The sequence below is a fragment of the Perca fluviatilis genome, chromosome 1 (genome assembly GCF_010015445.1).
Source record: "Perca fluviatilis chromosome 1, GENO_Pfluv_1.0, whole genome shotgun sequence".
Lineage (NCBI taxonomy): Eukaryota > Metazoa > Chordata > Actinopteri > Perciformes > Percidae > Perca > Perca fluviatilis.
Window position 1 is genome coordinate 15,489,351 of NC_053112.1, and position 12,908 is coordinate 15,502,258.

The window sequence follows — 12,908 nt, forward strand, 5'->3', positions numbered from 1 at the left end:
GAGAATATCAGTATTGCTAAAGAAGTGTAGGCAGATCATTTGTGCTTTTCATCTAGTGTCCAACATATCACGTATGTCGACAGTTTGCACAGGCGCAGAATATTAGGTGAGCAGGCTAAAAATGAATTTGATAGCAATTCTTTCCCAAGTATCTTCATCTTTTCTAGTCTGGGGGTGAGACCGTCTACAAACACATTATCATGATTGTGACTGGAGATACACGGGACAGAGCTGCAACTTATTAAAGAGCATCATCTCACAGTTTAAGCAGCTCTGATGAATTCTTATTGAATTCTGTGCTCATCTCTCTCATCCCTAGTTCTCCACGTGTATCTTGCAGATTCATATAGCACATTTGCTTTTCATCTCTGGCTATATTGTTCATTTATTTCAAACAAACCACCGCTGCTGCTGATGGAAACGTTTAACGCATCACTTCCAGTGCGCCGGAGGATTTCTCCTGGGAATGATCGAGCTGACACTGGGTGTTTAAAACAACAAATATAAAAGCGTTCATGAACTCGGTATAAGTTGACTGTGTAAACAGGCATATACTGTCTGTATGTGCAGATTGCTGTTAAATCTCTCCTTTTGACTTCAGGTGTTTCTACTAATGTCACATTGATACACCGGCAATCTTTGTCTTGGCATTTTCTTTTTTTTTAACCCCAACCCTAAAATATCCCCAGTAGACCATCTACAGTATACAGTATGACAGCAATAGATGGTCACTATTAGTTGAGAATGAGCAAAGAGCTCGTCTTTTTATTTCTTGATAGATAGTATGATCCCTCGCTCTCTCTGCCCTCTTCAACTCTCTTCTGTCTTTCCAAACCTTTTTCCCATCTTTCCATTCAACACTTTGACCCCCTTCTCCACTTTTTTCTCTCCCATCTGCAAACTTTCACCTTTTGTCCATCATGTCCTTTGGCCTCATTCTACCTTTTACTCATCTCCTTTCCTCCTCTTCTACGCTGTAACCCCCCTCCATGCCCCACCCGTGATTAAAGCTCCCAGCCCTCTCATGGATGGTAAAGCACCCAGGCTGAGCTGGTCAGCCTCTGGCTTTACTGTAAGCAGCTCAGCTAACGTAATCAGAGCCATATGTGTTCACACACACACACACACACACACACACACAACAAACAAATTTCTCCCAGCTTAAGACAGACTGCTACATCCAATGGTCTTTTCCCTTCCATGGATTATGTCTGGAGATTTACATGGCTCCAACCCCCACACTTCCCCTATGTGCCCCATGTCCCCTGAATGATTCTCTATGAGCTATTGAGCCATTAGCTGTGGTATGGCTCTCTGTATTTGTGTGTCTGAATCTGTATGTGCCTATAAATGTGTATGAACATCTATATGTGTGTGTTTGTGTGAAAGTTAGGGTGTGAAAGCTGTTAGCTAGAGACTTGCGCAGGCGGATATATGGCACAGGCCAGTGGTTTTACAGCTGTGCTTTACTTCCATTAGGTTAGGCACTGTCAGGCAGCACCAGGTGCTGCAGGCATACACATTGACACACTCATACACACATACAGGCTAATCGGCCTTGTGTGAATGAGATGGGCATTAGTGTAGCCGCCTGGAAATGGGGTATATATAATCCTCAACTATGCCACTGCTTTTGACTGAAATTGATGATGCACATTAATGCACAGACATAAACTCATGCTACACAAACACCCACACACCCATACAGTACTGAACAGATGCGGTCATTCATTGTTTGACTGCAAGTAAAATACACACAAATGCACAGTGACACACTTGTACTCGATAGCAGAAACTCCTTGAGAATTGCCTTAATTCCCTCCCAACCATTTACGGGTAAATATTTCACACAGTGGGTTCAGTATGAGGACATCAACTTCACACCAGAGATTAAATATACAAACCCCAACCGACCTATTCATACACCACTTCACATCCACCCAAAGCACATACATACTGTACCTTCATACCAACAGCCATACACGTACTGCAACCAGACAAATCAAGCACAGCCCGTAACTTTGTCTGAACGCTGCGTGACACACTTTCTCTGTCCCTTGTTATGAAGGAAAAGAGGACATTTCCTGCAGGAGATTTACCGGTTTTCTAGTGTGTGAGGGAAAGTGTGCGTGTGGGGCATGTATTTTGTGAGTTCCTATGCTGTGGGAATTAGTAAAAGTTCTATCTGTGTCATTCTCCATAGTTTAATGCCCACTGGCTTTCTCACTAAATCCATATACAAACCAACTCTCAAATTTAATGGTGTTACCGGGATATTAAATCTGCCTCTATTCAGGACACAGGATAGTAAAATTTAAATCCAGTCCAAGCAGAAAATAGAGAGAAATGAGCAGAGGGCAACATGAATAAAAAGGAAGAGAGAGAAACCAGATGTGACATGATTGGGTAGAACCAGTTGAATAGATGAGCTTATTTTCTTCTTGTTTGACACAAGTCTTGTCTGCTTTAAATGTTGTGCTGTTTGGCCTGAGGCTAAAAGCTGCACAAATGGAGGAGGCTGACAGACGTCGCGGAAAAAGAGAAACTTTGTGCATATTCTCACAATCCATCAAAACCAGCCACACACATTTGCTACTGTATATGTGCTTTATGTTTCTCACATTACAGAAAAAAATAGATTTGGAGTGATTGGGCAACTGCACTTTTTACTGCATGCCAGCAACAGTGCTCCAAAACAGATCCAATGTGACACTAGATGCTCTGTTATTATTGTAGTTTGCTGTGCAGAACATAAATAATGCAGATTTTGAATAAAACTTTTGTAAAAAATATAAAATAAAAAGACAAAACATTGAATCAAACAGTTGTTTTTAACAATAATGGCTGACTATAATGTGTAATCTGCTATCAAGGCAGCTTAAGGTACCATATTTACTGTACATCCTCTCCTCCTGACGTTGCTTTACTGTCACACCTTTAACACACACACACACACACAGCAAATACTAATCACTGCTTTACCTGCTCCTGTCTGTGATTAAATGTATGTGTGTGTGTGTGTGTGTGTGTGTGAGAAGGTACAGTAGTTGCTCTAACATTCTCTAAGCTCATCCATTAATTAATATGATCATGTCAGCTCAGAAAAGAAAACATCATTCTCATTTCCCCTTGCTCCTCCTCCGCCTCGTTCACTGCCATCCTTGCTTCTTCTTGGTGGAGTGAGACCCTCCCTCCCCCTCTAACATCTCTCTTCGTTTCACTCTCTCTTTCTCTCTGCCCCCCCCCTTATTTTCTGACTTCATACTCCCTTGAATATTAAAACATAAAACCACACACACAGCTAGAAACTGAAATGTGTTTTAACTCTGTATCATCTGATTAAATTAAGGAGATCTAAAAGTCATCCATGATTGTTTAGAAAATGAATGCGCTTATGAATAGGAAATGCAGTTTAGGCACAAGGGGACATGTCTTTTATTATGCTTTCAGTGTATATATATATATGTGTGTGTGTGTGTGTGTGTGTGTGTGTGTGTGTGTGTGTGGTACACCGAACTTGCATCAAAGCAAGAAGTCTGTCAGTGTATCGGTTTGTCTAATTTAAGGCTGATTAGAGCTTTCACAAACAATAAGTAATCAATGGAGCTAACAGCCAGTCACAGCTGATTACCCTCAAGTGTTGCTGAAAATAAACAACAATATTCTTGCAGAAGCTGTTTCCCAGGTTTTCTAGTATAAGCTTAACATGGACGTGTTCCTTGGAAAGTGTCAGTGCAGGAACGCTGCCACCACAAACCGTATTAACAACCATTTTGTTGTTTTAAAAAAAAAAGAAAAAAAATAGCTGGCATAGCTGGTCGGTTGTTCCATCACTTTGGTCGAGACTGAAATATCTCAACAACTATTGGATGGATTACCATGACATTTTGTACAGACATTCATGTTCCCCTCGGACTGAATCCTATTGACTTTGGTGATCACCTGACTTTTTCTCTAGTGCCACCAGGAGATTGACATTTGTGGTTATGAGTGAAATGTCTCAACAACGATTAGACGGATTAACGTGAAATTACAAACCTTCATGTTCCCCTCAGGTTGAACTGTAACAACTTTGATGCTCACTTAAATTTTTCTCTAATGCGATCATCAGATCAGAATTTTAATAGGTCCAATACTTAGTTTATGAATAAATTGATGACCTGCAGAACTAATGGCATTCCCATCAGCCTCAGCTGTACCTTCTGTTTAGTACTAATTAGCAAATGTTATATCATGAAATGCTTACACGCAAAACTATGATGGTGAACTTGCTACAAATTATACCCGTTGATCATCCGGATGTTAGCATGCTGATATTAGCATTTAGCACCTACTAGATTAAGTTTTGGATCTGGACTTCGGGTGTGTTTAGGTAAAATTACTTTGGCTAAGGGAAGTGTAACGTTTCCATCATGGTTTTGTTTGATGTTAAAAGCCTGCCTGGTAGAGTTCTCAATGGCTGACTATAACAATAATTTTGTTTGAAAAAAAAAAAATAAAAATCAACAGAAACACATGATGCTATGTTAGCATTCATCCTTGATGCCTTTCTTTTACCTTAATTGGTTTTGTTTTGTACGCGTCTATTAACTGTCATGATACTAAGATCACTTGGATGGATGCTGGTCTAATCAGTGGAATGAAAATAAAGGCTGACCTTGCTATTTTGTAGGTTAATTAAATAACTTCAATGAATGGAAAAAAAAAAAAAACAAGACCACTATTATAAAATGTAGTAACTTTTATATAATCCTTTTTTTATTAAACCTGTATTTATTTTTTTTAAATGTCCTTGCATTGACACATGAGTGGGGTTCAAGGTAGGAGACATCTTTGCATGTTTTCATAAGTAACTTTAAAACTGAAAATCTGTGGTGTTTATGTCCTCACATTTATGTCCTGCAATCTAAGTCCTCCAAGCTTCTGATTGGTTAGTTTAGTGACAAGTGGGGAACAAGGAAGCTAACGAAGGTTGGAGAACAGTGAAGAGCTGCTATAGAAATCTATTCGTCTCCACCCTGCTTTGTCTTCTCATTGTGTAATCCAACACCTCATATGTTACAGTTGCATTTCCATCTATGGCAAGGTACAAAAAAACCATTTTTTTTGTTTTGTAAATGTATCATATTGACCTCCAATAACTTATAATCAGTTAATGTCTAATTCATTACGAAAAGCAAAAGGAATTGTAGAAATGCGCATTAGATATGACCAGATTGTCTCATTCTTGTGTTAGTTTGACTCTGGTTTATCGCAAGATTAAGATGAAATGACTGAGCCTTAATTGTATTTCGAGCTACATTTTCTGTGTGAGGAGTGCGACGAAAAGAGCAAGCTGAAGAAATGTCTGTAATTGCGGCCAGAACTTTCATCAGTGCAAGCATCCTGCTGTTTCATGTTTCCGCTCCATAGTTAAAAGCAAATAAAACACTCACTATGCTATAGGCACCTTCAACATAGATGCGGCCACAGTTAAACACAGATATATAATTCAAGATTGACATGCTGGTAAGCACAAGACAAATCTCCTGAAAATCTTTAAATCTCACAAAGCTGCTACAGCATTAAGTTTTTACATCGAGTGGCTATTAGTGTGTGCGTCAGAGAAAAAGTGAGAGAGTAGTTAATCGCACATCCAGTGTTAAAGTCTGATCCGTTCTGATTTCTGACTCAACAGCTGCAATAAAAATAAGAGCAAAGGCAAAGAAAATTGAGACAGATGCTTTAAACTTCTCATGATGCCCGGAGTTCAAGGCATTAATGCATAATCTGTCTTTCCTCTTTAAAGATGGTAATAGTGTGAGTGTAGGTCACGCATGAACAACTGTGTGTGACACTCCAGATGGTATAATTAGTTTCTCCAAGAGAGTTTCTGCATTAAAAGCTAATGTTTTTCCGCTTTGATCACATTCATTCATATTTTCTTAGTGGTTGTCCATCTCCCAGGACACGTTTTCCTAGCGCCACAGCACCCCTGTGCAATCTATTCTAACAGAAGGAAGTCAGGCACGGTAATGGTGGGGAGCAGAGAGAAAAAGAAAAAGAATGTATGAATGTATGAATGAATGCTGTTATGATAAAGATCCTAATCAGGACAAGAACAAAATGGGAGAGTGCAGAAGCAGCTGGAAGTTCAAACTTTAATAAGGGCTTTTCGTCATCAATATTACAAGCTTCTTCTTCACTCTCTATCCCGTTCCGTCACTCTGCCGACATTACTGCATTTTGTCATCCTTCTCATTTGGAGCTCTAAGCTTCTGCAGGACATTTTCCCCTGCCTCACTCTCCCTGTGTGTCAAGTGAAGCACGCGCCTTGGCATCTGCAACTGCTAATGTGCGTGTCTTATCTAGGCAAACATCCAGCAGATGAAAAGCAAAGTGTGTGTGGTTACGTATGAGACAAACACTGAAGAGGAGACATATCCATTTGCTCTGATACACTGACAAGTGATGACTTGTCTGTCTGCCAGTCTTTCATTTAGTGAGGATCAATGCATTCTATTCTCCAGAGCCTCTAACAACCAACTTTGGACTGTGGACTGGGTTGGACACAAACAATACACTGGTACATGCAGGAGAAGAAGAAGAAGAAGCGATGACCAGGAAGGAGAAGAGTAATGACAGACAATAAGCTGAAGAGGATAAATGAGAAGGATTGTGAATAAAAGGAGAAGATAGAAAGATTCAGGAGGAAAATAAATAGAGGAAGTACAAGCTGAACAGAGGGAAACTGAATGGAGATGGTAATCTGAGGTGTGTGAATGTGTGATGGCAGTGTTCACAGCTGCTGTTGTTATTGAGAGTTTATTTGGCAGACCCACAACTGGCTTCTGCCTGTGGTCACTCTCTTCAGCCAGAAAAAAAAAACATGTTTGTGTGTGTCTACTTTATTACAGGGCCACATCTGCTGTATTGTGTGTGAGCGTCAGAGATTTGGTGTATGTGCGTATTCAGGGGCAAAATTATTAGCAGGGCTGCCGCACCTCCTCCAACCCTATTTCACTCTATCCAGTTCCATCAATGCTAGGCATCATAATTACCCCCATTAGTGTTTTCTGTTGGGATAAACATACAAACATATAAACATTCCCCCCCGCCCCCTGACACACACACCCACACACACACACAAAACATCTGCATAGCAATCTATTTACTTTTCAGGCTAAATCACACTCTCCTTTTTACACACACAGACATGCGGAACTGTTAATTTCATCATTTTTGCTGTTTAGTTCACTACGTGCAACGGGAGGAGACTGGCAGGGAAATACACACACATACACACACTCGTCACATAGACATCTACAGCAAGGATGTGATGAATATTAATTGCTCATTGGAAAGGAAATGGATTCTAAACAAAATAGGACGCTTTGTTAGTCCTCACCTTGTTGGAATCCATCCGGATTTCATCCACACTCTGAATCCCATTGCCCTATGCATGCTCATGGTGACATACACACTATCACACAAACACACACCCTTAGATACACAAATTAGAATGTGTAAACGCCATTCCTTGTGACTGTAGAAAGATTCCAGTTTATTCATTCCCAGTTTGTGTAAGGCAGTGTGACCAAGTCTATTACACAGAGGTGGAACCGGGTAAAAAAATCTATTTCTCACACATAATAAATAAAAAGGTTTCATGCTTTTTTGGAAACCATTAGTGAAATGGTAGCGTGGCTTTACAAGAAGTATTGTGAAAAGTGTGTGTTTAATAAAGCTTGTAGTGTTGAGAGTAGTGGTGTAGTGGTGTGTCCAAGATGTGTGAATGTGTCTTACCTCTGCGTCTCAGCGCTGTACTGACCCCTGCCCACTTGATTGACAGCACAAAGCCTGAACTGATAGGTCCTGGCAGGTGTGAGCCCGCCCACTGATACCTCAGTCACCACAGGATCGACCTCTGATAGGTAGACCTTCCACGGTGAGTCTAGACAGAGGACACCAAGATTAGAGGCTGATAATATCTGGCTGAGGCAGGACAAACACAGACATGGGGACACTCAGGACCCATAAATCAAAAGAAAAGGAAGGGAGGAGTAGATAAAAGAAGCAAAGAGGGAAGGTAGAAAGGAAGGGGGGTAAGAGGGAGAATTATAAAGGGGAAGAAAGTATCACAGCACACAATAAGAACTGAAGTTTGGAGGGATGAGAGTGATTAATAAAGTAACACAGATGCTTCTGTATATTGTTGCCAGCTTGTTGCCAGCTAATCTCTCAGTCTTTCTCGTGAAGATAACACAGACAGATTCACTATTATCGCCGCACCAGCCACATGCGTAGCTGTGTAAGTGAGAAGGATAGTGTGAGTGCAATTTAAAGCCAGCCCAGCGAGTGTCTTATAGCCATCGTCTGACAACAAATTACATTGTATTTTTGATGGCCCATTCTCTCTAAAACACACACACACACACACACACACACACACACACACACACACACACACACACACACACACACACACACACACACACACACACACACACACACACACAGCTGGTAATCGGTGTGCACAAAACTCTCGTCCATTCCCGACTGTCTGGATTCAGTCTTTACAAGTATTTTTGATACAGAGCAGCTGTTGAAATGGTGACAGCAGGAAACTTGAAGTCACATTCCTGCTGTCTCCCTAAAAGTTATTAGAATGAAGATTACTTAAAATGGCAAACTACATTAACATTTGTCCTTCAGTCCAGCTCCTACAGTCACGTGCCAAGTGCTTGGCTCTGCATGTAGCGTTCACCAACCCGTCCCATTAGCCTACAGAAGGAGCAACAGCTATTCTACAGTGTTTCTACAGCCATCACCCTCCACTCTGTTTCTCCTGTCATTCTATTACTCAATCCCCCTCTCCTCTCTCACTCGTTTTCTCATTTGACAGAGAGTCGGCCTTCTGTTAAAACATCTGTGGTAAAGAGAGGGTGAGAGACAAAGAGAGAGAGAGAGAGAGGGTAAGGTAAGAAAGTAAGAGTTTATTTATAGGGAACCTGGATGTACATTTACGCAGCAACACCATTCTCCTTATGTCTGCCTCTTGTAAATGAGTGCGTGTCATTGCCTGGTAGACAGCAAGTGAACAGCTGTTTGTCGCCCAGGGACTATAAAGTATGCGCACACACACACACACACACACACCCACACCCACACACACACACACACACACACACACACACACACACACACACACACACACGTACTGTTCTCAGAGAGCTCCAGCAGGTAGTGCAGAAGTGGGGAGTTCCCATCAAAGGGGCGTAGCCAGGACAGGAGGACGGAGCGGGAGTCAGAGTCATTGAGACGGGCCGTCAGGGAGCGAGGAGAGTGTGGCAGCTCACTGAAAACCAAACAAATTAAATATATAGTGTTAGTTTCTGAGCTTTTCTTTTTTACCTTCAGACAGAGCCAGGCTTCGCTGTTTCCCCTTGTTTCCAATCTTAGCTAAGCTAAGGTGGTAGCTACTGTACATATTTAGTGTCCAGACATGAGAGTGGTATCATGGCTGGACAGTAAATATGTACAATGTCAATGTCCTTATTTAACTTTTGGCAGGAAAGTGAATAAGCATATTTCCCTAGATACGAGTGTGTACAAGTGTGAGTGTTTCATAGATGAGTCAGTGACAGAGTACCAAGACTTTTCATTAGTCTGATATTTGTTACCTATGTTTTGTTTTTCTATTAGAAATGTGTGGTGAAATAATGTTGGCTCTGACACCCAGGTTGATTCTCGGGTCTGGTCTAGGATTAGTTCCAGTGGGTGAAATCTTTATTGTGATATTTTATTCTTTACGTGATCTGCACCACAGCAAATATATCTCACCACATCTATTATAAAATAAATTCTCCAGACATTTGGCCATCCCCCGTGGATATTTGTGCATCCCCGCCGTGTTAATAACAAAGAAAGCACAAAAGATATATTCATGAAAGCAATAAAGAGTGCCCAGACATTTGATTATAAAAATGTTAGTGCATCATAACTCTCTTTCAAAAACAGTTGGCTTAAAAGAGGAGAAGGAATGGAAAGCCGATCTCAGTGTCGCTTTATGCTGAAGACTACAGGTGCTAGCAGAGATAACAGGAGTGAAAATATTAACAGATCAGATATATATATATATACACACACACACTAAAAGCATAATAAAAAGACATGTCCCCTTGTGCCTAAACAATCATGGATGTGTGACTTTTAAATCTCCTTAATTTAATCAGATGAAACAGAGTTAAAACGCATTTCAGTTTCAGCTGTGTGTGGTTTTATGTTTTAATATTCAAGTGAGTATGAAGTCAGAAAATAAGGGGGGCAGAGAGAAAGAGAGAGTGAAACGAAGAGAGATGTTAGAGGGGGAGGGAGGGTCTCACTCCACCAAGAAGAAGCAAGGATGGCAGTGAACGAGGCGGAGGAGGAGCAAGGGGAAATGAGAATGATGTTTTCTTTTCTGAGCTGACATGATCATATTAATTAATGGATGAGCTTAGAGAATGTTAGAGCAACTATGGTACCTTCACACACACACACACACACACACACACACACACACACACACACACACACACACACACTCACTCACTCACAAACACATGGACGGGTCTTGCGGGAGTTGAACCAATAACCTGCTGGTAATTAGTCTGTCTCCTCAGCCGCCAGCGTCTGTTAACCTCCCTGACCCATTGATACTGAGCTAACGAGAATGTCAGTCACACACATGGATGCATGCGCCCACACACAAACACACACACACACACACACACACACACACACACACACACACACACACACACACACACACACACACACACACACACACACACACAAATCCCTTCAATCCCCATTTGTTTTTGCACAGCCATAAACAGAGACTCACTTCCTCCCTTTGAGTTTGACATGTGTAACCTCTCGTCACTGTATAATTCAGAAGGATGTGGACTTATGTTCTATCTCTCTCCTACCCCGCAATTGTATTAATATATCATAAGTGCCTTTTATAAATATATTATACAAGTACCTATTAATATATAAAGGCCACTACCTGATAGTGTTCTCTCACAGTGGCTGTAATGAGTCTGTGCGGGTCGGAACGTGGAATACACTTAAAATATGTGTGTGGCTTCTGTTAATCTGAGCGTCGGGGATGCCTGCTCATACCAAACACACAATGTGACATGTTTGGAATGTGTTCACCCACACCACATGCATGCACACAAACACACTGTACGTACACATTTTACACGCAAAGACTAATACGGCTGCGGTTTCACTGAGCAGGTGGTGTACTGCAAGTACAGGGTACCTGATGGCATTACACTACTATTACTACTGTCTAACAATAACTCACAAGAACAAGCCACAATCTCTCACCTCAGTTTTAATGATCTAGACATGTATTGTATTTGGTTTATCTGACCCCTAATAGGACACGGCTATTATTGAAAACAAGCAATTATTTCATTAGAAAACTGGTGAAATAAGCTGTCACTAACGCTTTTTTATGTTTGGCAATTTACTAAATTACCTATATGTTGCTTCTCCTGAATTATGTTCTGCATAGCCAATAGCTTTTTCTTTAATACTTAATCCAGAGGCCTCCTCCCTGTCAAATATATCTGCAATTTGAATCAGACAGACAGCTAGCTATTGGACTGGCTTTTAGTTTTTTCCACTTGATTGCAGCACAAAAGGTTATTATCTAAACAATTCGTATTTGTTGGATCAAAGGCTGTTCTGTATTTCACAATATACGTACTGTATGTAAATAAAATATAAATACTGTGAAAATCTAAACTCTAATTTTAAGACGATAATAGGAAGATAATGTTCAGTAATATAAAAAAAAAACTGCATTGTGCTTTACAACTTGCTGTGCTTTACAAATAAACCCAAACATGTTTATTAGCTCTATTGCTTTATTTAAACGACAGTTTGGAGGGTAAATAGGACATACATAGAACCTCAAAATCCCATTGACACCTCTTTCCTCTGCAAATCTCACAATTTGAAACAGCTGCTGAAAGCGGGCAAATCTCAACAAAGCTAAAACTTGACGTTAACGCCTCAACTCCTAGTCTTTGTCACGCCCCAACATTTGCATAGGATACACCACTGCCCTGAGGTCAGCTTAGTCTTCTGAATCTAGCTAGGTCATGCAGATCTCCAGAGGTCCGCTATTTAATTACTAGATTCACTACTGAGACTTTTTTATGCGAGAAATCAACTATGTAGAGGTCAAATATGGGCCGTTTTACGAAAATTGATGGCTAATTGCAAATTTTGTCTGACTGTGTGTCGGAGTTCAGCAGGAGCTCAGCAGACTAACGTGACAGCGGCCGGTGCTGCCTCGCCCCCCGGTGTGTCCTCCTTGTTAGACCCCGGCTCGCTGTGAGCTAAATGGATCTCCGTCACGACCGTAAGCCCGCAGCGCTCCATACCCGTGCAAAGTCACCGTTTGTGGGTGACTGGACTACCAAATGCCGAGGCCCTGACGGAGGTCCAGGGCCTGCAGTTAGCCGCGATCTTTACCCATAGGATTGAAGGGACACCTGCAGCTAACGAAACCCCTCCTATTCACAAAAATGAATTAAATTTAAATCGGACACAAGTGTTAGCAGTGTAAGACCTTGGGGTAGCTGTTATATAAGTGGCGTGACGAAATTCAAACTGTAAATATATTATAGTTATGCCAGCAGCCGGGCAGCTCCGCGGAGCCCCGAGAACAGGTTGTCCAGTAGCTAACTCAGTAACAGTGACTTTCTCCTGGGTATGGAGCGCAGCGGGGCTGCCGCTGTCTCGTCAGACTGTGTGGACCTCCTGAAATCCGACACGTCTTACCAAATTTGCAATTAGCCATCCATTTTTGTAAAATGGCCAATATTTGAGCTTTATATAGTTGATATCTCGCATAAAAAAGT

The 12,908-nt window shown here is 41.2% G+C and overlaps 1 protein-coding gene across 2 annotated transcripts in view; it reads right to left on the minus strand.

Annotated features, from left to right (window-relative positions):
- The window catches only part of sdk1a (sidekick cell adhesion molecule 1a), a 257,284-nt gene that overhangs the window by 60,995 nt on the left and 183,381 nt on the right, over positions 1-12,908 (minus strand). For both annotated transcript variants that reach the window (XM_039803969.1, XM_039803962.1), the window contains 2 exons: positions 9,201-9,337; positions 7,786-7,933 (listed from right to left, as the gene is read on the minus strand). In XM_039803969.1, the coding sequence (XP_039659903.1) occupies positions 7,786-7,933; positions 9,201-9,337 (285 nt within the window). The remainder of the gene's footprint in view (positions 1-7,785; positions 7,934-9,200; positions 9,338-12,908) is intronic.